Source organism: Tasmannia lanceolata, unplaced genomic scaffold (genome assembly GCF_043159265.1).
Source record: "Tasmannia lanceolata isolate RefF3 unplaced genomic scaffold, GAP_Taslan_0.1 ptg000012l, whole genome shotgun sequence".
In the NCBI taxonomy this organism is placed as follows: Eukaryota; Viridiplantae; Streptophyta; class Magnoliopsida; order Canellales; family Winteraceae; genus Tasmannia; species Tasmannia lanceolata.
In genome coordinates, this window is record NW_027518689.1 from 38,566,886 (window position 1) to 38,591,372 (window position 24,487).

The 24,487-nt window shown below is 39.4% G+C and overlaps 3 protein-coding genes across 4 annotated transcripts; 2 read left to right on the forward strand and 1 right to left on the reverse strand.

Annotated features, from left to right (window-relative positions):
- The first annotated feature begins 223 nt into the window (after positions 1-223).
- Positions 224-12,921, forward strand: HCF208 (chaperone (DUF2930)). 2 transcript variants are annotated; one of them, XM_077392467.1, is made up of 7 exons: positions 225-523; positions 600-712; positions 837-908; positions 3,917-4,060; positions 4,275-4,428; positions 5,282-5,473; positions 12,721-12,912. In XM_077392467.1, the coding sequence occupies exons 1-7, from the start codon at positions 292-294 to the stop codon at positions 12,750-12,752; spliced, it is 939 nt and encodes a 312-aa protein (XP_077248582.1). In that variant the 5' UTR covers positions 225-291; the 3' UTR covers positions 12,753-12,912. The 2 variants fall into 2 exon arrangements, with proteins under 2 accessions (XP_077248583.1, XP_077248582.1); XM_077392468.1 differs by lacking the exon at positions 837-908 and having other exon boundaries at positions 224-523; positions 12,721-12,921.
- Positions 12,851-16,087, reverse strand: LOC143888783 (dihydrodipicolinate reductase-like protein CRR1, chloroplastic). The gene is made up of 9 exons (XM_077393189.1): positions 15,965-16,087; positions 15,712-15,786; positions 15,410-15,475; positions 15,180-15,266; positions 14,893-15,009; positions 13,820-13,912; positions 13,324-13,377; positions 13,082-13,137; positions 12,851-12,998 (listed from the first exon to the last, which is right to left on the reverse strand). Exons 1-9 carry the CDS (start codon positions 16,085-16,087, stop codon positions 12,851-12,853), a joined length of 819 nt encoding a protein of 272 aa, XP_077249304.1.
- Positions 16,088-21,568: 5,481 nt separating this feature from the next.
- On the forward strand, positions 21,569-23,951 carry LOC143888143 (BAG family molecular chaperone regulator 1-like). The gene is made up of 5 exons (XM_077392469.1): positions 21,569-22,586; positions 22,680-22,936; positions 23,022-23,168; positions 23,374-23,576; positions 23,686-23,951. The coding sequence occupies exons 1-5, from the start codon at positions 22,355-22,357 to the stop codon at positions 23,690-23,692; spliced, it is 846 nt and encodes a 281-aa protein (XP_077248584.1). The 5' UTR covers positions 21,569-22,354; the 3' UTR covers positions 23,693-23,951.
- Positions 23,952-24,487: the final 536 nt, after the last annotated feature.

The following is a 24,487-nucleotide window of genomic DNA, read 5'->3' on the forward strand; positions in this document are numbered from 1 at the left end:
ATTTGGCACACTTGGTAGTTAGTACATAACGTTCACATGGTGGGCCCACCACGAAGGGTAAAGATCAAGCTACCAATAATATGAGGGCCCTCTTGATAATACGAATTCGATCGACTTCAATCATAGATCATAGAGAGAGAGAGAGATGGCGTTAAACCAGTTACCCCTGCTATAGAGAGAGAGAGAGAGAGAGAGAGAGAGATGGCGTTAAACCAGTTACCCCTGCTAGAGAGAGAGAGAGAGAGAGAGATGGCGTTAAACCAGTTACCCCTGCTATAGAGAGAGAGAGAGATGGCGTTAAACCAGTTACCCCTGCTCCTCCATTTCAGCCCCAGCAGAATCAAATCCCCTTCCAATTTACCCTTTTCTATTCCAACTACGAAATCAAACTCTTTCTACATTTTCCATAGCCGTTGCAGAGTAAGAATGAAAAGTATAAGTCTAATATCCATCTCATTGGCTCGTCTCGACGACTCCCAAGAATCCAAAGAGCTCAACCTCTCCGTTCTCCGTTTTACCCTCGGTCAGTTCCGAATAATTACGCTTCTCCCATATCTCCAATAATCTCTCCAACATATTCTTTCTATTTCTGGGTTCAGGAATTCCAGGGTTAGACGAATCTTACTTGCCCAGATGGATTGGCCTCGCTTTTGGATCCTTGTTGCTCGTTAACCATTTTCTGGGTTCGAATTCTGTCACCCCAACTCAGCTCGTGAGTATAGCATTGAGTTCTTGTTGTGTTTGTTTCTGATAATTGATACTTTTTATTGGAATTCTGATAATTAATATAGATATGGGTGTTCTTTGATTTCTTGTTGGTGTTGGTTTTTGGTTAGAGATCGGAGGTTTTGGGTCTTTTTCTGGCGGGTTTTTCTATTAGTCTTCCTTATCTTGGAAAGTTTTTAAAGGTAATGAATTCATTCTCTGTTTTTTTTTTTCCCACTTAACCTTATGTTGAACTCATGCTCTCCATGTGTTTGACAAATTGCCATGTGTTATTACCAACACTTATCCAAACATCATTGTAAGCTGCTTTGTTCTTCCAGTTGCATTGAGTGAGAAGCTAAAAAAGGGCAATTCCATTTTTTATGGAATTTGAAGCCATGTTAATTGGGCTATATATGACCCTGATAGTCCCTTGGTTTGATATTGATATTCCTCTATTTTACACTTATCTCATTGCTGGTGCAATTTCCAACAAGCTATCATCCAACCACAAACTTTTACAATTAAAAAAAAGGGTGACAATATCGAAAGAAGGGGGTATGTATATCACTATATCGTCGATTCAAAAGACAAGATGGGTTGGATTTATGAAGTATTTGGGATTTCAAACTAGCTTATGCCAAGTTTGGTTTGAGAATCTTATCGAGAGAGGTATATCCAGGAAGTGCCACTCAAAGATCCTGCTTGTTTAAATTTAGTACATTCTTTGGTGTGGATTTGGATTTTATTATTGTTACTTTAGGCTTGAGGATCTATGAGTGCAAATTTTGTGAGAGCTTTGGGTCATTTACATTTTTATTTGGAATTTTTTTCAAAGCGCTTTCGCTCGGAATTTAAGTATAGTTTGCCCATTTAGAAACTTCTCTAAGGATGGATACTCACTTGGATTGGTTGGAAAATTTATATCTTCTTTTGAAATAGTAGAATTTTTTTTGTATGTTTTCTTTATAGTTTTCCTCTCTATCTACATTGCAGTGCTCTGATTTTTTACACCATTGTTCTTATGGACCTGTCATTCATATGCCATTAAAGTGCCTTTCCTTTATGGTTATCTTTTGGTGAACTTTACATAGGTATGCCACCTGGTTTTGCCTACTCGAAAAATTGTGAACGGGTCTGTTGCCTCAAGAAGACCATCTATGATTAAGCAGGCCATAGGGCATGGTTTTCAAGATTAAGCAGTGGAGTCTATGGTCATACAAAGGAAGAGTCTTGCTCTTATGCATACCGATTGCATAATTGTCAGTGGTAGCGATCCAAATGGAATCTCAAAGTCAAAGCTTATTTCGAGTCAAAGATTGACATCAAGGATTTTGGAACTTTTAATTATTTCTTGGGGATTGTAACTGCCATGATGAAGAACGGAATAGCTACGAAGCTGAGGACGTATGTATTTGGTTTAAATGAGGTGAAATGTTCAAGAGCACATCATGCTTATTTCCGTAAAATAAGGTGAAGAAATCGAAGCCAAAACCATGGCGAGAAGCTTGTGGGTCAACTGTTATACCTCACTATTATAAGGCTTAACGTTTTCTTGGTTGTTGATATTGCCAGTCAATCAATGCAGTCCCCAAAGAAGCAGCATCTTGAAGGAACAGATATGTCCCTCCATTATATCAAGCTCTGTTGGGAAAGGGGATCTTTTCCGTCCAACACAAAGAAATTAAATATTATGCATTTAGGGGTGTTGATTGGTTCGGGTGTCTTGATGATAGTAAATCAACAACTGAGTTTTGTGTCTACATTGGGTTCATGGAAAAACAAGAGACCATAGTCATCGTCATCACTAATGCAGAGACCAAAAATTGTGAAATAGCATTACCTCATGTAGTGAATTAGAAGCTTCTTTAGAGTGAATTAGAAGGTTTAACTTTAACTATTATAATATGCAACAATGGGTGATATTCAAATCACCACTCATGCACTCACCAGTAACAAAAGGCAAAGTACGTAGAAGATTATTATTGTTACGTGAAGTAGTAATTGATGAGATTTATTACTCTGGAGATCAGGTTGCTGAAATGTTTTCCAAAGCCGCTGAAATAGCATGCTTTAATTTTCTGATAAGCAACGTTGAATTAATATAGGTCCATCCCTTACTTTCTAATAGAGTGTATATTCCGTGAATCCTTCTAAACGGGGGAAGGTATGTGTGTCAAAGTATGTAATATTCCATGTCGGCTGAAGCTTTTGTGACTTTCTTGATAGTTTATTCAATTTTTTTTCTAAATTTTCATAGCATAAATTTACATTTACCTTAGCTTTTGAGTGTTCATTTTTTTTCTGAATTGCATAACATAAATTTACATTTGCCTTAGCTTTTGACTTCTATAGAAGTCACTTATCTAAAAAATATAATATTGGATTATATTACCCTACTATACAATATTGTTAGCTTTTTAAATTATTGAATAACATATCTTGCCAAATCCATGGCTTGTACTTTATTGATTTCACTAAGCACGCTGATTTTTGCTTGTTGAATTTCGAATAGAGAAGTCTCAAACCCTAAATTGGTTATTGTGCTCTCTATTTTCCTTAAGATTCTATTTCATCATAGTAAGTCTTTTTAATTAAATGTACCCATGATCGTAAGGCATTGCATTACTGCAATTTCTGGCCAAGGCAATGGAAATAATTCATAATTAATTCCAAGCTGATACAACAAAGCTATTACTGCCTAGTGGTTACTGAATCAAAGCAGAGCCAGAAAAACTAATTGGAAAAGATAAAAAAACAGAGCCAGAAAGAATAACCACTATTTGGGAATTGAATTGCTGATATTACTACCAATTTCACCATTTTATTGCTGATATTACTATTTGGGAATTGAACTGCTGATATTACTAACGATTTCACCATTTTACTGCTGATATTACTATTTTACCACTATTTTGGAATTGAATTGCTGATATTACTATCGATAAAAAATAAAAGCTTTACAACTCATCTGGTTGCCATTCTGAGATATTCTATATTTTACATGATAAACATTTGATGTTTGGCTGACTGAATCAAATGTTTAACATTATATTAACATTAGTGTTCTAAAATAATTTTCTTTTTGAATTTCCATGACCTAGCCACTTATAAATTCATTTTGTTTCGTTACAACCATATGCCCCTGTTTGATCTGTATCTATAAATTATATTTGAGCTTCCAAGAATGATCACATGTAAACTTGTGCAGGGTACTAATTTGGTGGATCGTTCAACTCTGCCAGAAGGCAACAAGCAGGTATTTGTCATGCAAGAGAATCTCTCAGATACCCAGAAGGAGGATCTGGCTTGGGGATCATATGTTCTATTGCGAAATACGAACACCATGTCAGTGGTAATCTTCTGACTTCCATTTAAACTGAAAAATGGAAATTCAAGGACATGGATTATACTCATGAGACTTTGGTTTCCTGCTAACATTTAATACTGGAAAAGAATACAAAAGTTGTATTCTGAGTTTTAACTAAGCACAGGTTTTTTTGTTTTAGACTAGTCACACTTTTGGAATATAATTAATAATTCGTCGGTTGGTTGTTTTCCTCTTTCAGCTTATGTCAGTTCAAGGTGTGTTATGTGCACGTGGCTACTGGAATGTCCCTGAAGACGCATCAAAAGGTTACATACTTGATTTGTTTAACAAACAGATTCAAGAAATTGGATTTTCTGACCTGAAGGACACACTCTATTTTCCTCAGAGTACAGGTAAAGATCTGTTGGTTCTGTACCATTAGTTTAGGAAAGGAAACAACACCGTGGTAAGAGTATAAAAGTAATAGGGTGATGCTTCTAGTTTTTGGTTGCACAGGTTGATGAAAAACGTTACGTAAATTTTGTACTGAAGTGAGAAGGAATTAGTGAATTACCTTCCTGCATGTGAGCTGCCATGCACATAAAAATAAGCATGAGCGGTTCATCAATTTCGTAGAGCGAGGTAATTTTTCCACTTTGGAAAGTTAAAATATATGTTAAATTTATAGGATATATTGATCAATGATAAAAGTAGGGTTACTAGGTTATTTTCATAAAGTACTAAGTGCTATTCAGAAAGTCACATTTGAATCTACTCCAAAAATTTCAATAGTATTTTTCAATTGAATACAAATGAGAGGTAGTTTGGCACTTTGGCCATTGAGGAGGATGTGGGTCACGGACATTCTTGAAAATTCAGTTTGTGATTTTGTGGAAGTTTGAGTAAATTTATCAAATCCTCTTCTGACAGATTTACTTGTGTTAGCACTTACAACGAAAGACACTTTTCTCTTTTCAAAACTATCTGTTTGGAAATTAAAAAAAAAACTCTGAGGCCAGGCCATATCATGAAATGGGTGCTTAGCTACTTGGATGAATTTGATTTTTAATTTATTTTATCATATTTTTTCTGGTACCACCAACCCAAAACCATACATGCTACTGTCTGAGTGAATTGAACTTGGCATCACGCTGTTTAGACGGTTCTCTTCCCTCTTTTTTGTTATTGGCCATTAATTTCTTAAGCAATTTGGTGTAGTCTGCTAATAATTATTTGAAGTTTTGAACTATTTGTATATATTTGCAGATTCCTTGGTTTTGAAGATACTACCTATGGGGACTCTTTCCCTTCTGGTGCAACCAGTTTTGGGAGCTCCTAATTTGAATGCTGGCGAGGCAAAGAGGAGTGGGGGATTTATCCTGTTAGTATCTAGTGTGACCTACGCATACAGCGAAAGAGACATGGCATGGATAAGAGCAATTGCAAACAAATTTACAGGTATGAATATGCATGCAGAATTCTAACCCGACGAGGCCTTTTTCTTTTAAACATATTTATTCAATCACATGCTTCATTTTTATTTAGAACTTGTTATTTTTCCTTCAACTTTTTTTTTTATGTAAAATGTGCAAGAATTTTGTGGAATATTTCTCGGAAGAAACAGCTTGATAGACTAGTTTTAGAATTTCCCTGTAATTTTAACAACTTGCGGACATATTGGTGGTGTAAAATAATCTAAAATGGCCAGTGTTTTCAAATAGTTTTGACTTTTGTAAAGTTAAAGGATGTGAAACTACCAGTTACTCCAGAGGCCGTTTGGATACGCGGATTTTAGAATCCCGGATTTCTTCAAAATTGTAGCTAAGAGACGAGAAAAAGCGGACCAGTCGTCGTTTTTGACTTGTTTTTGACCTCTCGCCCTTCTTTCCGTCAGCAAGAGAGTAGCAGATCCTCCCATATTTCCAGGTTTTAGAAATCTCAGGATGCATGAGAGATTTTTAAAACCTGAATTTCTCACTTAAAATCCAAGAAACGCTGTCAGGACAGCATACAACAGCTTGATCATGAACCCTCTTTTACACTGTTTTCAAACTAAAAACCTGGATTCTAAAATCCGCGTATCCAAACTGCCCCTAAGCTGTTGGAAAAGGCATTGTTTATCCTTATACTTTTAACACTCCCCTCACTTGCGGCCCCTCTTTTTAGGGTTGACCTACACGTGGCACATGTGACCCCTCTTTTTGGGTTTGGCCATTGCATGCGGTTTTTTGCTATCAAGGAGGTTTGAACTCAGGACCTTTGGCTCTGATACCATGTGAAACTACCAGTTACTCCAAAAGCTTAAGCTGTTGGAGAAGGCGTTATTAAATATTTTATACTTTAACAAAGGAGATCCAGAAAAACAAACGTTCTTTAAAACTTGTCTTTTAGTTATACCCCTTAAATAGGGAATTGATGAAAATCTTAATGGAGAGAAGATTCTGAAGTAATATGAGATTTTGGAAAATTAAATGGTTAGTTAGACAATTCTTTAGTCATTTGAATGTAATTTAAATTCAATAGGTCAAAGATGTTGTAGAAAATAAAGATACATTCTTGGAAAACTCATAATTCTGGAATATCTAAGAAGCAATTAAAGAAAATAAAGTCTTTAGGTGGTTCTGGAAGGGGCCATGGGTAATTTGGAAGAAAAAAGACAATTATAGGATTTGTAACTAAAATTACGAAACAAAGGATGCCTAGGAGTTGGACTAAGATCAGACAAGACTTCGGGTAAAGAACGTAGAACATGTATTGAATTGGGACTATGAAAGAGAATAAGGGTTCGGAAGCCCTGTAAGATAAGTTTTAAGCCTCAACTTGGAAAAGTTAAGGTTATCTTGATTGAGCAAGTAATCCTCAAAAAAAGAAAGGACTAGAGGAAAAGATTTTAAAACAGGAGAATATTTTTAATTTTCACATATACATATCTCCTTTAAAACAGAAGAATCATTGACTGAGTTCCTTTCAAGCATAACTAAGTTTCTGAGTTTCCATAACTGGAAGGAATATTGTTTTTTTCCATAAATGAGTTGGATGCCCATTGTCACCCCAAAGTGCCACAGATATCCAGATTTTGTAATTCCAAAAATTTTATAAACTACAGTTGCCAACGTATGAACTAGCACTCACAAACTATGACCAATCTAAGCATATTGATTTGCAAACTTTCAAAATAAGCCTCTTCTGGTTATTTCTATGAATTTTTCTGGGTGAGGGATGTGAATTAGAAAAACATGGACCTCATAGCCAACAGTGGTCCTATTTTTATTTTTTTATAATAAAAATGTCTTTTATTGATCAATCAAAATAAGTACAGTGAAGTCCTCTGAGGCGGCAACAAGGCGTCACCCAACCATATCACAATTTGTGTACTACACCTTCACATTGCTGCCTGCCTGCTACCCAAATGCGTGGTTATGACTTCAATTTCCAACTTTTCGGCTCCCTCCTTTGTGAGTTTATCCACTTCCTCGTTAGCTGATCTGAGCATGCGAGAAGGTTGGACGGAAACCCGGCAACAATATCAGATCAACTTCCACGGGCCTGCTGCCGATTCCTTAGCGTCTTAGCCCATGATATAACAGTGGCGGTGATATGACTCAAAGGAAGGGTGGGGATGTTGCCACGGAGACAGCTGACCTAGCAAGAGGATTTCCTGAAATCGGGACCACACGCAAGAGCGTTAGACAGAAGAAACAACCCAGCACGTTGAAGGATTACATCTGATTCTGAAAAGAGAATAACAAAGTTAGTTAGAAAAGGCCTTAATAAAGTAGTGGGGATTGATGGGATAGGGCAGAACTTTTATGCCCCGTCTCTCTCCCTCTTTCTTCCCCTTTCTAGGAGGTCACTACCCTCGAAGTAGCTTTATCGCCCCGAATTTCTTCCGTTGATTTCTATAATCTCCGTTACTGTAATTCTCCAGCATAGAGAAATACTATAGAATTTGAGTTCGGTGTTTGATTCTCTTGCAATTTCTGTTCTAATTTCCCTAGAAACCATATCATTGGTGCTTTCATTGACCTTCCGCCATGGCCGACGGTACTCGTCTCCATCAGCTTGATGAATCGGTCAAAATTCTCAACGACTCTGCAGCAATTCATGGCCAGCGCTTGGATTCCATTCAATCGATCATCACCGATCACCAGAAAGCCATGTCTGAACTGGTTTTCCGACTAACGGCGATGGATGGCCGATTGGAACAAGCCCTTTGCCTCACCACCTCCTCTCCGTCACCCGACTTACCGGTACACGCCTCATTGAACTCCCCGAATTCGGGATCTCAGATTAATTCCTCCACTACCTCCATCCAAGCTCGAACCATCCGTCTGGACTTCCCTTACTTTGACGGAATCGATCCCTTGGGATGGATCTTCAAGGCCAAACGTTTCTTTGATTATCACAACACCACCGATGATCAAAGAATCATGATCTCTTCCTTTCACATGGACGGCAAGGCCCTGCAATGGTTCAAATGGATGCACCGCAATGATCAATTTGGTACTTGGCCAACCTTCACACGGGCCCTAGAAATCCGTTTTGGTCCCTCAGAGTTTGAAGATTTTCAGGGCACCCTCGCCAAATTACAACAAACCTCTTCTGTCTCCGATTACCAATCGGAGTTTGAAGCCCTCACAAATCGCACTACGAACATCTCCACTTCTTTTCTCATCAGCTGCTTCATTTCTGGACTTCGGTGGGACATTCGTAACGAAGTTATGGCTTTCAAACCTACATCTATGGCTCAGGCTGTTGGCCTGGCCCGTCTCCATGAATCAAAAATTCTAGCTCCAAACGTTTCCTTCAGCGAACCTTTGGGAATCGAGAACCTCTGTTACCTTTCCCGAAAACCCCTCCCCAATCTCTGATCCGGCCCCCCAACCCCACTATTCCGATCAAACACCTTTCACCTACAGAGATGCAATTACGACGGGAAAAGGGACTCTGTTATAATTGCGATGAGAAATTCGCTCCGGGCCATCGCTGCAAAAATCGTCAGCTCTTTTTGTTAGAATATGACGACGATAGCGTCGATGATGAAACCGAAGAGGTTCTTCCTCTTGCTACAACAACAGATTCGTCATCAGATCCAATTATTCAATCCAAACTCTCATACCATGTCCTGGCGGGCCAAATTTCCCCTACTACACTTCGGTTTACAGGTTACATGCCGGATCTCCGGTCCAAGTTTTGATCGATGGTGGCAGTACACATAATTTTGTGCAAAGCCGGATCGCAAAGCATTTGGGGTTAGTGGTGGAAGCCGGTCCACAGATCACAGTCCTCGTCAGTAATGGTGATCGTCTTTCCAGTGAAGGTGTTATCACACAACTGAAAGTTAAGCTTCTTGATCACCATGTTATTGTTGATTTGTTTGTGCTTCCACTTTTCGGTGCTGATATAGTTCTCGGTGTGCAATGGCTCGCTCAATTAGGCCCTGTTCTATTTGATTACAGTAAACCTTCATTGGAATTCATGGATGGCGATACTTGAGTCCAATTGTGCGGGGAGCATCAACGCCTGTCTTCTCCATTGCAATATAACAGTATGCGTCGCCTTACTCAAACGGATTCCGTCGCAGCCTTTTTCCACATTGAATTCCAGAATCTCTCCACCACTGCCTCTGTTTGTACTGATACTAACCTTCATGAACTTCTTCAATTGTTTGATGACCTGTTTGATGTTCCTCAAGGCTTACCTCCACCCCGAGCTCAGGACCACTACATTCATCTTTTACCTGGCTCCCAACCAGTCAACGTCAAACCGTATCGTTACCCTCATTTTCAAAAGTCTGAAATTGAAAAGCTCGTGGCAGAAATGTTACAGGAAGGAATTATCAGACCTAGCACCAGTCCCTTCTCTTCTCCGGTCCTTCTTGTTAAAAAAAAGGATGAAACATGGGGGTTTTGCGTGGACTACAGAGCTCTCAATGCCATCACTGTCAAAGACCGTTTCCCTATTCCCACGGTGGATGAGCTTTTGGATGAACTCAACGGTGCCCAATTCTTTTCCAAATTGGACCTACGATCAGGTTACCATCAAATTAGAATTCGACCCGAGGATGTTCCTAAAACAACTTACTAGGGAGAAAGTTTCTAATCCAAACAGATCAAAAGAGTCTTAAAGGCCTAACCGATCAAACCATACAAACCCCGGAGCAGCAGCAATGGCTATCCAAACTTTTGGGCTTCAATTTCGAAATTTCCTATAGACCAGGCAAGGACAATGCAGCAGCGGATGCTCTCTCTAGGGCACCCTTTGAACTCCTTGAGCTCTTGGCATATTCCGCACCATCATTTGATTTCGTAGATCAACTACGATTGGAAGTTACTACAAGTCCAGAACTTCAAGCCATTTGCACAGGCTTAGTCACAGAACCTTCAAAGTATGCAGGATACTACTTGAATGATGGGCTTTTGTACTTCAATAGGTGCTTAGTTGTCTCTTCAGACTCACCCCTACGGAACGTGTTCTTCTAAGAATTCCACTCCTCTCCGGTGGGCGGACACGCAGGTTTCTTACGAACCCTTAAGAGATTAGCAGCCAATTTTTACTGGAAGGGAATGCGTGTACAAGTCAAACAGTTTGTCGCTCAATGTCAGGTTTGCCAACAAATTAAATCTCTAATACATCACCAGCCGGATTACTCCAACCTCTCCCCATTCCGGACCAAGTCTGGGAAGATGTTGCCATGGACTTTATAACTGGACTTCCAAATTCCTTCGGAAAAACAGCTATTTTGGTCGCTGTTGACAGACTAACCAAGTATGCCCACTTCTCAGTGTTGCCCAACAATTTTACCAGTCACAAAGTCGCGGAACTCTTTACTACGGACATCACGAAGCTACATGGAGTACCTCGTACTATAGTCAGTGACAGAGACCCCCTTTTTATTAGCAACTTTTGGCAAGAATTATTCAAACTCCAAGGTACTACACTTGCAATGAGCAGTGCTTATCATCCACAAACGGACGGGCAATCTGAAGTCCTCAATCGATGCCTGGAAATGTACTTGCGCAGTTTTGTCCATGATGAACCAAAGCAATGGGTCAAATATTTACACTGGGCAGAGTACTGGTATAACACTTCCTTCCACACAACAGCGGGAATGACTCCTTTTCAAGCTCTATATGGCAGACCCCTTCCTATTCTCTCTAGGTACATTCCTGGATCTTCCCTCGATGAAGCAACGGACCAAACACTCCACACCAGGGACATCATTCTACAGAAACTCAAATTAAATCTCAACCGTGCACAATCACGCATGAAAAATCAAGCAGACAAACATTGGAGCGAAAAAACATTTTGAACCAGGAGATTGGGTCTTTGTTAAACTTCAACCGTATCGCCAGCAATCTGTAGCTTTACGAACCAACCAGAAGCTTGGACGAAGATTCTTGGTCCCTTCAAGGTTTTAGAACCAGTTGGAAATGTTGCTTATAAGCTTAACTTGCCTCCTGAAGCTCGCATTCACGCTGTCTTTCATGTTTCCACTCTCAAAAAATGTATGGGAAACCCTGCAGGCCAAACCATTCCCTTGCCGCTCATTAACCCCGATGGTGCTGCAATTACACATCCAGCTGCTATTCTTAACTACCGACACTTGAAAAGGCAAGATAACTGGATACCTCAAGCCTTGGTACAGTGGGTAGGACTTCCATTAGAAGATGCCTCCTGGGAAGATGCCCGCCAACTACGACAATTGTACCCTCAGTTGAACCTTGAGGACAAGGTTCTTTTGGAAGGGGATGGTAATGATATGACTCAAAGGAACGGTGGGGATGTTGCCACGGAGACAGCTGACCTGGCAAGAGGATTTCCTGAAATAGGGACTACACGCAAGAGCGTTAGACAGAAGAAACAACCAGGCACGTTGAAGGATTACATCTGGTTCTGAAAAGAGAATAACAGAGTTAGTTAGAAAAGGCCTTAATAAAGTAGTGGGGATTGGTGGGATAGGGCAGAACTTTTATGCCTCGTCTCTCTCCCTCTTTCTTCCCCTTTCTAGGAGGTCACTACCCTCGAAGTAGCTTTATCGCCCTGAATTTCTTCCGTTGATTTCTGTAATCTCCATTACTGTAATTCTCCAGCATAGAGAAATACTATAGAATTTGAGTTCAGTGTTTGCTTCTCTTGCAATTTCTGTTCTAATTTCCCTTGAAACCATATCAGGTGGAGTCAACTCCCACTATCGGTGGATAGGATAAATTCAACTTAAACAGCCTTAATCCCCATAAAAGTGCTTTAGCCTCTGCCTCGTTTGAGTCACAAATGGCAATGGAACCCGAAAAGACATCCACCTCCTCCCTTCTGATTCGCGGATCAGCCCTCCTATCTAGTGGGTCTGGGTTTCACTCTAAGAAATGACTGCCATAAGCACATTTTGCTTTCTAAGAAATGACAATAAATCAGTTGCTTCTCTTGAAAATGAACTGAAGAGTGATGAAGTGTTCCACTACCCAGAGTGAAAAAATACAATCTCTTCATTTCTCTTTTGGCGCTGTGTTAAGGGTGCATACATTAAGCTTTACATTGGAGAGGTCGTCTCATGAAGGGAATAATATCATTCACTTAAATTTAAATCATTGGTAAATCATAGCTGGTTCTCAATTTGATTTGTAAAAACCGGATTTTTCTCTCTATAAAACCACACAAAAAATGCAGACTGTTAAATATTTCTGTATCGACGGCATTGTTCACAGGATACATGGGTAGTTCTCTGAATGGCTTCTGAAGTTAAAATTTTCAGTCACAGAAATGATTTCATCATCAGACAAAATTGTCTCTTACTCTCCATGGGTGCGCCCCGAACAGTCTAAATCTGATATTGCTTTACTCAATAGACGAGCTGAGGACTAGCTGGGTTTCTACAAAAACTTCTCCAAGTCGTACATCAAGTTCTGCAAGAAGTTTGTAACTTGGGCAGGTTTGAAGCATATATGTTTGCACATCTGTTATTTCATGTTTGATGGAGTAAACCCGGGATTATTTTTGCATAATTTGATCATATTGTTAGGCTACAAGAAATCAGTTAAATTATCAAGAAATGAATACAAGAATACCTCCCCTGGACCAGAGAAGTGAACGGTTGTACTTGAGGGAACCCTGGAAGGACCAAGCTGTGCAGGCAGGGGCGATGCTAGAAATTTTGCACAAGGGGGGCAAAAATTATAGTAGTTTTTTTTCTATCTTAGGGATGATCGGAAAGGGGAGCATATTAAGTATAAAAAAATATTAAAAAATAAAGGTTTTTTTTTTTCCCAAAAAATTAAGGGGGGCAATTGTCCCCCTTCCCTTTCAAGTGCCATCGGCCATGTGTGCACGCGTACCCCATCCTCACCCAGAGCTTCACCCCTCGCCTTAGCAGACAGGATAACAACATATCTTGTCAATTGTTTTTTGTTTTTCTTTGAATGATATATCTTTTCCAATTGTTGAACTCAAAAAGGCTTTTAAAGTCCTGCTAGAGATGTATTCGTTGCTTGTACTGATTTGATTCTTTATGAATGTAGTACTTACATATTGGGACCTATGAATTTCAGTCATGTTTAACTGATTAGAAAGGTGGTATATCTTGAGAAATTATATGATGCCCGACCATGAGAATGTAAAGGGCGGGCAGAGACAAAACCTGCTGCCTTGGTTCACCAAGGAAAAGTCAGAAAACGGGCTTTCTCTTGGATTAAAAATCAAGGAAGAGATGGTTTTCTCTCTCCACCCTTTATAATCTCACGGTCGGGCATCATATAAGTTCTCATATATCTTATAGCGAAACATTTCTCGATATGAGTTTTTGCTTACCAAAACATTTGTTGAAAGATCTTCTCTGTTGTATATCTGACCGAGATTAGAAAGGTTGTTCGCTATTTGGATTGCATCAGGTGATGGAAGGTCCTGTCAAAAATTAAAAAAAAAATGAGTGAAGTACCTTCGTGCCAAACTGAGCTGTAAAAGAGAAATTATGAACAGTATGTTCAAAATTGAGTATCAAATGCGTTAATGTGTAAAATTTCTCATTTCAAAAAGATGTTCATATGGTAAATGAAATCTTAACTTAAATCTGTTTACAAAATATTTTAGCAAACAATTTGAGCTTGTTCATATTGGAACATTTTTAATTCCCAATGTTCAGCATTATAAGACATAAACAAGGATACCAGTCATGAATGGGATTAATTAAATTGAACCTTTTGCATTTAGATTGCTGGAGCTATTTTTAAGAAGCTAATCGTGGTAACTACCCAATAAATTCCTTACCCTTTACATCAATTTCTCTCCATATGGTGTACTTGTATATTGAAAATCCTACAAATTCTGTCACCTCTGCTTCTCTACTTCAGGTAACACTAACCTTTTGTGAAGGTTTCATCCCCCTTTTTGAAAACTCGTTACTTTTGTAAATAAAACAATTGGGGTGTATACCTCCTTCAAGTTACTCTAAACGGACCTTAATTGTTAGTACTATTTTACCACATTCAAAGGGAAAAGTGAGCATACTCGGTCGAGCAGATAAGCTTATCTACGCAGCCGGCTAAAAACAGTGGGGGTCCTATTTTTTGGGTGATCTGAACCTTTGAAAGATCCTTACCTAGATAGGGTGTCCACAAAAAATCAGTCCCATAGGATCATCTTAACCCATCCAACAATGGAAGGGAAAATGGGCAGATTTGTGGACAAACAGTGGAGGGGATAGGCTTATCTCCTCGACCTAGTACGGTCACTTTTCCGGCATTCTAATCGCTTCATTTGTATACTCTTCACTTGAGAAGTACTCATATAACCTGCTGGTTGAAAGTTTCAAACACCTGAAGTGTTTGAAGCCTTCTTAGTGACTAAATTTTTCATAACCAAATTTTTTTTGTATTTCAACTTACTGATGCATCTGGCCTTGATTCAACAATTTCTACATTACTGTAGTGGAAAGAAGCTGAAATAGCAGCTTGTTGGAGAAGTACAGAAGCTGCTGATAGTGTCGGAGCAACTAGACATCCCTGAACAAAGATTCAAATAAATGATTAAGAACGCTGCTTTGAACTTTATTAAATCCATCAAATTCAGTAATGACATGTTTTCAACGAAAACTTTTACATGAAAAAAAGGAGTGCCAATCATTCGAAAATTTGATTTTCAAGGAAAAAGAGAAAACCTCACCCAATCTCACCATGCTGGCCTTCTCACAGAATGCAGATAGGGCTGTTACTGTATCTAATTTAATCCGAGGAACAGAGACTACACTTGTCATGCCAAACTTGAGACGTGGACAGAACTGTGAGTTAATTATACAGAAGATTTTCAGTGTTGATTATTTAATGCATGCCTTAAATTGTCCCATCTCTATAAGGTAATAACTTGCATCATAAAATTGGAGTTCTAACTTCTGAGAGAGCCAACCAGTTTCACGTTGTCATAAACAGTAGAAGGGTCCGTGAAATCGACAACAACGCCAGTTGCTTTTGACTGTCAAACAGGAAGAACTTCATCAGAAGTTGGTTTGATACATGAAAAACTAGGGCCCTGTTTGTTTTGGATTTGATAAATGAAAACTGGGCCCTGTTTGTTTTGGATTTTGAGGTTCCCAAAATCCAAAACAGATGGGGCCTTAATTTTGAGTCAAATAATCAGTTTTGGGCTCACAATAGGTCCCACAAAATCGAAAACGAAACATTAACAAGAAACAATGGGGAAATCACAACCTGAGATATGGAGCCCAAAATCATGGTAAGGTCATTAATTATAGGTATTTCCAAAGCCTCCTGAATGTTACACACCTAGTCAAAGCAGTAACATCAATAACAGTACCAATAGTCTTCATGTGAACTCAAAACGTTAAGGTAAATAAAGAGAATCTGAACAAAAATTCGAAGAAAAAAAAAATAAAAAGAAAGAGAGACGAAGAAAGAACCATAAAAAGGCGGGATACCATGTAAAGACGGGCTTTTGTTTCACCTCAGTGGTAAAGTTCATTTTTGAGAAATATTTCCTAGTTTCATAATCTATTGTGAGATTGCGAGAAAGACTAAAGGTGCTCTGGGACTCATCATGAGATTCTTCGTCGCGACAACCTATCATTAGTTCCACCTTGACAAAATTGGGTATCTATATATTCTACCACGCTTCCAAATCAGTTGTCCTCAGAGGTCGATTTATTTGATTTGGACTTTTAGTCTACTGATTAGAGGAACCTTTTGCATGGGTGCCGTTAATAAGGGAACTCTCCCTTAAATGTACTCATTCACTTAGAAAAGTTGTCATCACACAATGCATTAGGGACTCTTTGGTGATGCCACCAAAGTGTTCTTACATGATGCGTCTGCAGGAAAATATGAGGGGTAGAAGTACAAGTAAGGCCTTGTAATTCCATGATCTAAACCATCTATCTATTAAGCCTTGTTATGGATGGACCATGCATTTGGATTTCGCTCTGATGACTTGACTTTTTAATTTGTAGATGGTGAGTAAACAAAGAAGCAATGGTTGTTCGTGATTTTGGATTTTCAAAATCTTATATTTTGCCATGTTTTAGTGTTTTTGGAAAATATTTTCTCAATAGCGTTTGGGAAAAAGAAAATGTTTTCTTTGAAAGCTTTGCTATTTACAAAAGGATGTAGAAGTGTATTTGAAAAGATAGTCCCGTACCGAATGAGAGAAGGGCTTATAAAGCATTACACTTCTCTACAACTTGTTTGTTTGGACATTGGGTTGAACCCATGGTTGGACCCGTGAGACGGTGCAACGCACCGTTCGCACACGCGCACGCGGCTCGCGGCGTGGACAATGTGCTATAGGGCTCATAGTGTCGCTTTTTTAGGTGCACTTTGCACTTTGCACTTTGCATGTACGCAACGTCGTGAGGAGCGATTTGAGCCTTTAATTTTTTCAGATTTGATCTGGACCGTTGGATCAAGATGAAGGTGGACCGGTCGGATGGGTGGGCCGAATGGTTCGTAGGCCCATCAAGCTCAGTGCCGAATGGTTCGGTTGGGTTGGGCTTCGACTCAGGCCTAACGGTCGGCCCAGCGGGCCCAGTACTCTAACGGTCAAGGAGTGTGGTCAAATGGGTTGTGTCCTTTCCCCCAACGGTCAAGAGCGCAACGTCGCGAGGAGCGATTGAAGCCTTTAATTTTTTCAGATTTGATCTGGACTGTTGGATCAAGATGAAGGTGGACCGGTCTGATGGGTGGGCCGAATGGTTCGTAGGCCCATAAAGCCCAGTGCCGAATGGTTCGATTCGGTTGGGCTTCGACTCGGGCGTAACGGTCGGCCCAGCGGGCCCAATACTCTAACAGTCAAGGAGTGTGGTCAAATGGGTTGTGTCACTTCCCCCAACGCTCAAGAGCCAAGGGAGTGCGATCCGCACCATAGATGGTTGATCTAAGATGACGGGGTTAGAGAGAGGTTTTACTCAAACCAACAGTCATCTCTAAGATAGATCAGGACCGTTCAATATCAAATAGGTGCGATCTAATGGTCAGATTTCAAACTTCTGGAAATGTGCCATGTAGAAGTGTTTTTCAGGTGGTCTATAAAATGTGCAGAATTCGGTCATTTCATCACAGAAACGAATTGGCAATTCTGACAGACTTTAAACTCTCTTCTACACTCCTATCTGATCCTCAAGTATTTCTACATACTGTTTTGCTTTTTATTTACTGTTCTAGATATTGTTCTTCTGCAGAAACAGTATTTAAAAATTTCTCTAAGGCTTGAAATTTCGGAAGGGCATTTTGGGTTTGATTCCGCTAGTGCGAGGCGTCATCAAGCATTAGTAGGGCTTCCCTACTAGGCTTCATTGTATCTTGGAGGCAATTCGCGGATCCCCTTTGCACACTACTGTTGGAGGCAAATCTTGTCTTAAGGAAAGTGATATCACGCCTTGAAACAACAGTTTCTGTTTTCTATTACCAACAATACCCTCAAACTTATTAACAATGGTCTGGTCTTCACAGTCGGTAAAAAAATTAGAGGGTTGTGTGGTCATCGACAGATGAGGCCAAGTAGTCGTAAAGGGCGGTTGGATTGAATCCTTTGTGATGGAAATATCCTATGGAAGAGGACATGGTGTACTTGGACTTCTATTAAGTCCTCCAATGCCGTTTGTACTCTTGGCCTCCTCAGCCTTTTGGGTTTTGCCCCGCTTCTTACTATAAATTGCATCATTTCAATAAAAGAAATCATGGGGTGTGAGGGGCTGAGGAGGAAGGAGGGAGATATTGAGTGGGCGGGAATAGAGATGTCATAAAAAATCCCTAACTAGTGACAAATAAAATACCTATTTAGGATTGGGTTTTTGTTTTCTTGTTTTTTAGTAGCTTTTTATGCTTCCCTGGCTAGCTCTCACCATCTCCGGCCCAACTCTCACAACTGGCCTGGCCACAAATATTCCATGGAATATTTTGTCATGATGACCAAACATGGCCTAGATGTTTGTTCCACCAAACAAGTAAGCCCCACTTGTAGTTCTCCCCGGTCATATTTCCATGTATAATGCGAGAATTTTGCCACGAACAAATTGGTCATTATTTGAAGAAAAAAAGATTATTTGAAGTTAATATCTTATTTGCAAATGGGTTATTAGGGCAACTTTGGAAGTCATTAACTTAGATATTAGGCTTTTGTAGGTATTCATTTCACATGACATTATATGCAGGTAAGACAATATGGCAGTTAAGGGTGTCAATTTTAGCTCGGGCTTGGAAGCTCGCTCGAGCTCGGCTCGAATCCTTAATGAGCCGAGCTGAGCCAGCTTGCCAGGCTCGTTAAGCTTAACGAGCCGAGTCCGAGCTAGGCCAAGCTCGACTCGGCTCAGCTTGGCTCGGCTCGTTAAGGATTTAATATATTTAAATATATATATTATATATTAATATATACACTAAAAGGGTTGTCTATGGAGTGAAAGGGGGAGGGAAAATATGTCACTTCTTTTTTGGAACCCCATTTGTTACTTGAACCACCCCCTGTGGTGTAAAAAAAGTAGTCAAATTACACTAGATAGGGCTGTCCAGGGAAGATAAGGGGTGTGAATATATGATTGCCCTTAATATAAGCCAAGCTCTGTGAGGCACGCGAGCCTGGCCGAGCCTAGCTCGGGTCGGTTACACCCCTAATGACAGTACTTGTTAAACCACTGTGCCACATGGGTATCATTCCATATGTCCCTATTGCATCACATAAGTCCCTACTGTGTGGTCACCCAAAGTAGATGGAGCTCATTTTCATCCAACTAACTCCCAATTACTGCCATTTACAAAACTATAGATCCTTTTAAATGCCACCAAATTTGGTCTTCATTTTTCATACATGATAATTTTAATTTAGTCTTGTTTCCAATTCTTTTTTTTCGCGAACGGGACATTAAGGGCTTCCTTCGGTAGGACTTCTCATCCTTGGTCTACATTTTTTCGTAACAGATCATTACCAAATGGGACATTAAAGGGCCAATTGTCTCTATTTGCCAATGGGACATTGAAGGGCCAATTGTCTCTATTTGCAAATGGGCCATTAAGGGTCAATTGTCTCTATTTGCAAATGGGCCATTAAGGGCTTGTTAGGCAACACTTCTCTTTCTTTCACTTTCCTAGCAGGGCGAAATGGGTGGAACAGAATCACTCGAAGCTACTCTATTTTGCTTTGAGATTTTAGCTTCTTTTGTCATTCAGAAGACGGGTTTTTAAAACAAGTGAAGCGAGTGGTGTTTGCCGAATGTTATGCTCTCCCTTTTCTCATTCTCTCTATAGAAAAAGTAGTTGCGTAGCATAGCTTAAGGTGTCTTTGGAAGCTATATTCTTTCTAGAAGTATTGCAACGATTATATATAGATAATAATATTTAGGCCTTGTTCATTTTAGATTTTGCCAAAGGAAGAAATTTTTAGCAAACGAGGTCCAAAAAACAAGTAGCCTGAATCAGAGTAGTGGTCTCCAACTTATCATCTACATGCCCTTATTTTTCTTTGGAAAACCATAAAAGATTTGCCACTAGTCACTACTTTCTATAGGACTTTGGTAGGAGTTTATGTACAATATCCGCACGTAGGTGCACATTTTTTGTTAAAAAAAATAAAAAATAAAAATAAAAATAAAATAGGCCCCCCACCTTGTTCGAAGATCCAATCCATTCATTTGTTGGTCTCAGCATAAATAGTCGGTGCCCGAAAAATCATCTTCACAAGATGATCCTTACCCACCGATCTGTATAAAAGCTGCAACAAAAAGAATCCTCTATGGATCGGAGGGTTAGGATAATCCTGTAAAGATAAATTTTGGGGCGCGACCTATTTATGTTGGGCCTAACAAATAAATGGTTTGGATCCTCGAACAGGATGGCCCCAGGATAATTTTTAAAAAAAAAAAAAATGCTAACCTACAATGCCCCCATTGTCTAGAAGCCCTTCACCAAATTAGGTGTGCTGAGTGACCTAATTTAAGTGGGTTTGTTGGTGTAGGTTCTTAAAATTAAACTGGGATAACTAGACTTTCCTCTAATCAAACTGCTAAAAAGCCAAATCAAATAAGAAATTTGTCATCTTCACTTTATGGGCCTGATTTTTATACGGGCAACACCTTTTTAGTATTTATAGTAAGAGAGCATGAATGAAATGAAACGAATAATGATTTAGAGAGATGACCTTCCATCCATCATAGGAAAATGATTTCTCTTATCTCTCTCTAATAATCAATTATAGCCCCCAACCCCCATCCTACTTATTTTAATTAATTTAATGAACACATGAGATAATAATTAATAACACGACGACTGCATATACCCACTGTTTTTAAATCAGTAGGTTACACCGTCTCTTTCCAAATACGTATTCCATCAACGAACGAGTCCCCGCAACCCCATGGTCCAGATTTTGCCACGTCTCCCGATTCTGACTCGTGTAAATCGTTTGTTGGAGTGTCGGTGATCAGGGTTAGGTTAAAGCGGGCAAGTCTCTTTTTGGAAGCGAGGCGACAAAAGCCAAGCGACCTTCCGATGACCGACACGTGTACTTAGTTTTTACCCTAGTTTTTTTTCCCGTCAGTGAAAAAGGAACGTTACAGCTGTATTCTTTTAAAATGTCAAATTTGCCCCTGATTTAAGTAATGGCTAACCTTTAGAAGTAAGTAAAAGCGAAAAGTAAACGAAACAGAAGCTGTTGACGAGAATGGAAACATGTTTGACATGTTCCTTGTGAGTTTTCCGTACTAGATTTTAAAAGACATTTTTTAAAGTAAAACTACGATAGTGCCACTGGTAATAACGGAATAAACACAATAAAGGGACGCGTTTGGTATTCATGTAAAAAGAAGCAACAGATGAGTCAAACGGTTCAGATTAGTAGATTACGTAAGCGTCGGTGAGGAGAGTTTAGGCTTTTACTGTTTAAATAACTCTGGGTGCATGTACGCGGTTAAAGTTAAAAAAAAAAAAAGTAAGAAACTGACACGTGCCAATACAGGAAGAGGGTAGATAAGTGAAAGTTAGAGTAGCGTGTGCGATTTCTTTTTTCCACGATTTTCTTTTTTCCCTGTTTTTGGGTTCTGCCCTCAGAAGCTTCCGGTGGTTTGGTAAGATTGTTCTCGATTTTATTTTATTTTATTTTTATTTTTTTTGCCATTTTTGCAGTGACGGAGGTTAAAAAGAAAGCAAGTTTCGCCTTTGATTTTTTCTTTTTCTTTTTCTGGCGGCTTTTATTTTCTTTCGCTATTTTTTTTCTTTTCTTTTTATTTATTAATTTATATATAAATTGTTATGTCGTCTCAGTTTCTTTCGCTGGCTATTCGTTTTTTTTAATTCTCTTCGTTCTTTCTCTGCTTATTCGATTTTGCAAAGGCTTTAGGTTTTCTGTTGCTCTTCGACTGGTTTTTCGGATCAGTCGAAGGCTCGAATTTGGCTTAAACTCGCTTGAATTAGGTATCTGCATTTGATTTTCTGGATTTTGGAGGTTCGAACCGGTCATTGGTTCGTTCCATACGAAGATCTGAGATTATTTGGTAGAGTTTCGGTCGAATAGATGAACATTGAGGAGATCTGAAGTTTCCTCGGTAAAATTACTGGCAAAGAGAAGAACAGAATTCGTTAGCCGTTCGGCTTTCCTTCTCCAACACGGAAAGATCGCACTTTTTTTCTCTTTGAAGAAAAAATAACACATTTTCCTTCAGTTTAATGCTTGAATCAGAGATTTCTCAGTTATTCTTGTTCTGCATGTGTGAGATGTCAGTGGTGGATTCCTTCGAAGAGATCTGAGTTTTTCTCTTCGGTTCTTGGCTTTCTGTTACTTAGGATCTAAGAAAGAGAAAAAATACACCTCTGTTTTTCTCTTTTTTATTTCAAACGAGAAACAGGAGGAGGTGAGATGATGCGAATGAGGACGAAGACTGCAACAACACCGATGCACAGAAGCTCGGAAAGTGGAAGTAGTGCTGACTCAGATTTGGTTGATTGGGAGCTAAGACCAGGAGGAATGCTGGTACAGAAGCGAAATCCTGATTCAGATGGAGCTTCAATGCCTGCTCCTACAATAAGAGTTAGGGTTAAATACTGTTCATCTCTTCACGAAATTCACATCAGCTCTCAATCCACCTTCGGTAAATTTCCTTTCTTTCTCATTAGAAAATAGTCTGATTTCAGTACAATTTGATGCGAATTCCTAAATGTTGCTCGATTGTTTGGTGATGCAGGGGAATTGAAGAAATTGCTCGAGGCGCAAACAGGATTGCATCCACAAGATCAGAAGTTACTCTTCAAAGAAAAGGAGAGGGACTCGAATGCTTACCTAGACATGGCAGGTGTTAAAGACAAGTCGAAAATCGTTCTGGTTGAAGATCCAACGAGCCAGGAGAGGAGGTATATTGAGATGCGAAAGAACGCGAAGATGGAGAAGGCAGCGAAATCCATCTCGGAAATTAGCTTGGAAGTTGACAAGCTCGCTGGCCAGGTATATTGACAAGGGAAAAATCAAAACAAGGGGAAGAACAGAAGAATTTTGTTAATTAGCCCTAATTGCTTAATTGCTATTGCAGGTTTCTGCTCTTGAATCTGTAATATCCAGAGGAGGGAAGGTTGCTGAGAATAATGTGTTGAATCTGATCGAATTGTTGATGACACAGCTAATCAAATTAGATGGCATTATTGCTGACGGAGATGTCAAATTGCAGAGGAGAATGCAGGTATATTCATCATTCCAATTCATTTATAACTGCTTGGGTATTGCAGCTAACGAAATAGTAGATCTCAGTATTAGAGTCATGGGTCTGAAACCTTGGATCCTGATGTTAATAAATCCCACACCGAAGAAGCTTCCTGAACAGGAATTGTTATCATTTTAGAACTCAATTTCCTTGTACATAATCTCCTCAGTTTCTTTTTGTACAGGTGAAAAGAGTACAGAAGTATGTTGAAACCCTAGATTTGCTTAAGATGCGAAATGCCATGCCGAACAACAATCGGAAAACGCCACCGTCGCCATTGCAACAGCGTTCATCCCCGGTTGTTGTGACTACGAAATGGGAGACCTTCGATTCAACACCAGCCCCATCTACTTCCACTACCCATAAGCTTGATTGGGAGTTTTTTGAGTAAGGCCTTCCTATGTACATCTATTCAGCTCTGTGTGTTTTTGTCTGTGTGTGATTTGTCTCTCTATTTCTGTTTGTCAATCTCTTCTCCATTCTTTTCTGTATTTAGATTTTGAAGGGCTCTTTGCAGTTTATCTCATCAGATCCATCAGAAATAAATGGGTTAATGGTGATGGTGCTTTCCTCATTGCCTAAATGTCAAATCTCAAAAGGAAGAGATATGCATATATTCATTTACTAGAGAAATTAAGATTAGATCTATAGTATATAATCAGGAGAGGGGTGTGGGGGGAGGAAATTGAGGGATGTGTAATACATTTATCTCATTGGAGTTTGGTGTTATTGTTGTTTGCTATAGAATTTTCTTTTATTCTATTTTTGAAGTTTCTGTTGAGGAATAGCAAAAGCACTGTGGGAGATGGGGGATTCCCTGCTTCATGTGGCTCTGGCAAAAGTAATGAGGAATGATTTTCATATTTAAAACCAAAAAGGAATTGGGTAAAAGCCCAAATGCCCAATTATAAGTCGCTGTGATTCTGTGAAATGAGGGTCGACTGGTCGGCGAGAAGGTGATAGGAGTAACAAGTAGATCAATTATTTTTTTTATATCCTTCCAAGCATCTTTTAAAATGCTGGACTGAAATGAAAAAAATGATTGTTTTGAGTCTGATTACACGTTTCAAGCATCTGTGTTGGTCTGTTGATAGTCTCAGGACTTAAAAATGCCACAAATTTAGCCCTTTCTATTGAAACCATGGTGATTCTCCTTCTTGTTTCAAAGAGAGTGAGGGGGAGGTTGGAACGTATGAGAATTTTTTATGGTGTAAGCCCTTATAGTCCCTTAGATTTCTTAAAGTAATGTACGGCATACACGTAGGATGATCCAAACCGTCCATATGATGGGCCATATC

Excerpts from the sequence above, each read along its gene's own strand:
- HCF208 (XM_077392467.1), top strand. The coding sequence starts at position 292 with ATGGCGTTAAACCAGTTACCCCTGCTCCTCCATTTCAGCCCCAGCAGA. Across the intron at positions 909-3,916 it reads ATCTTGGAAAGTTTTTAAAG|GGTACTAATTTGGTGGATCG; the intron begins GTAATGAATTCA and ends AAACTTGTGCAG. Across the intron at positions 4,061-4,274 it reads ATACGAACACCATGTCAGTG|CTTATGTCAGTTCAAGGTGT; the intron begins GTAATCTTCTGA and ends TTCCTCTTTCAG.
- LOC143888783 (XM_077393189.1), bottom strand. The coding sequence starts at position 16,087 with ATGATAGGTTGTCGCGACGAAGAATCTCATGATGAGTCCCAGAGCACC. Across the intron at positions 15,267-15,409 it reads TTTATGACAACGTGAAACTG|TTTGGCATGACAAGTGTAGT; the intron begins GTTGGCTCTCTC and ends CCACGTCTCAAG. Across the intron at positions 13,138-13,323 it reads GCGTGCACACATGGCCGATG|CTTGGTCCTTCCAGGGTTCC; the intron begins GCACTTGAAAGG and ends CTGCCTGCACAG.
- LOC143888143 (XM_077392469.1), top strand. The coding sequence starts at position 22,355 with ATGATGCGAATGAGGACGAAGACTGCAACAACACCGATGCACAGAAGC. Across the intron at positions 22,937-23,021 it reads TTGACAAGCTCGCTGGCCAG|GTTTCTGCTCTTGAATCTGT; the intron begins GTATATTGACAA and ends TTGCTATTGCAG. Across the intron at positions 23,169-23,373 it reads AATTGCAGAGGAGAATGCAG|GTGAAAAGAGTACAGAAGTA; the intron begins GTATATTCATCA and ends CTTTTTGTACAG.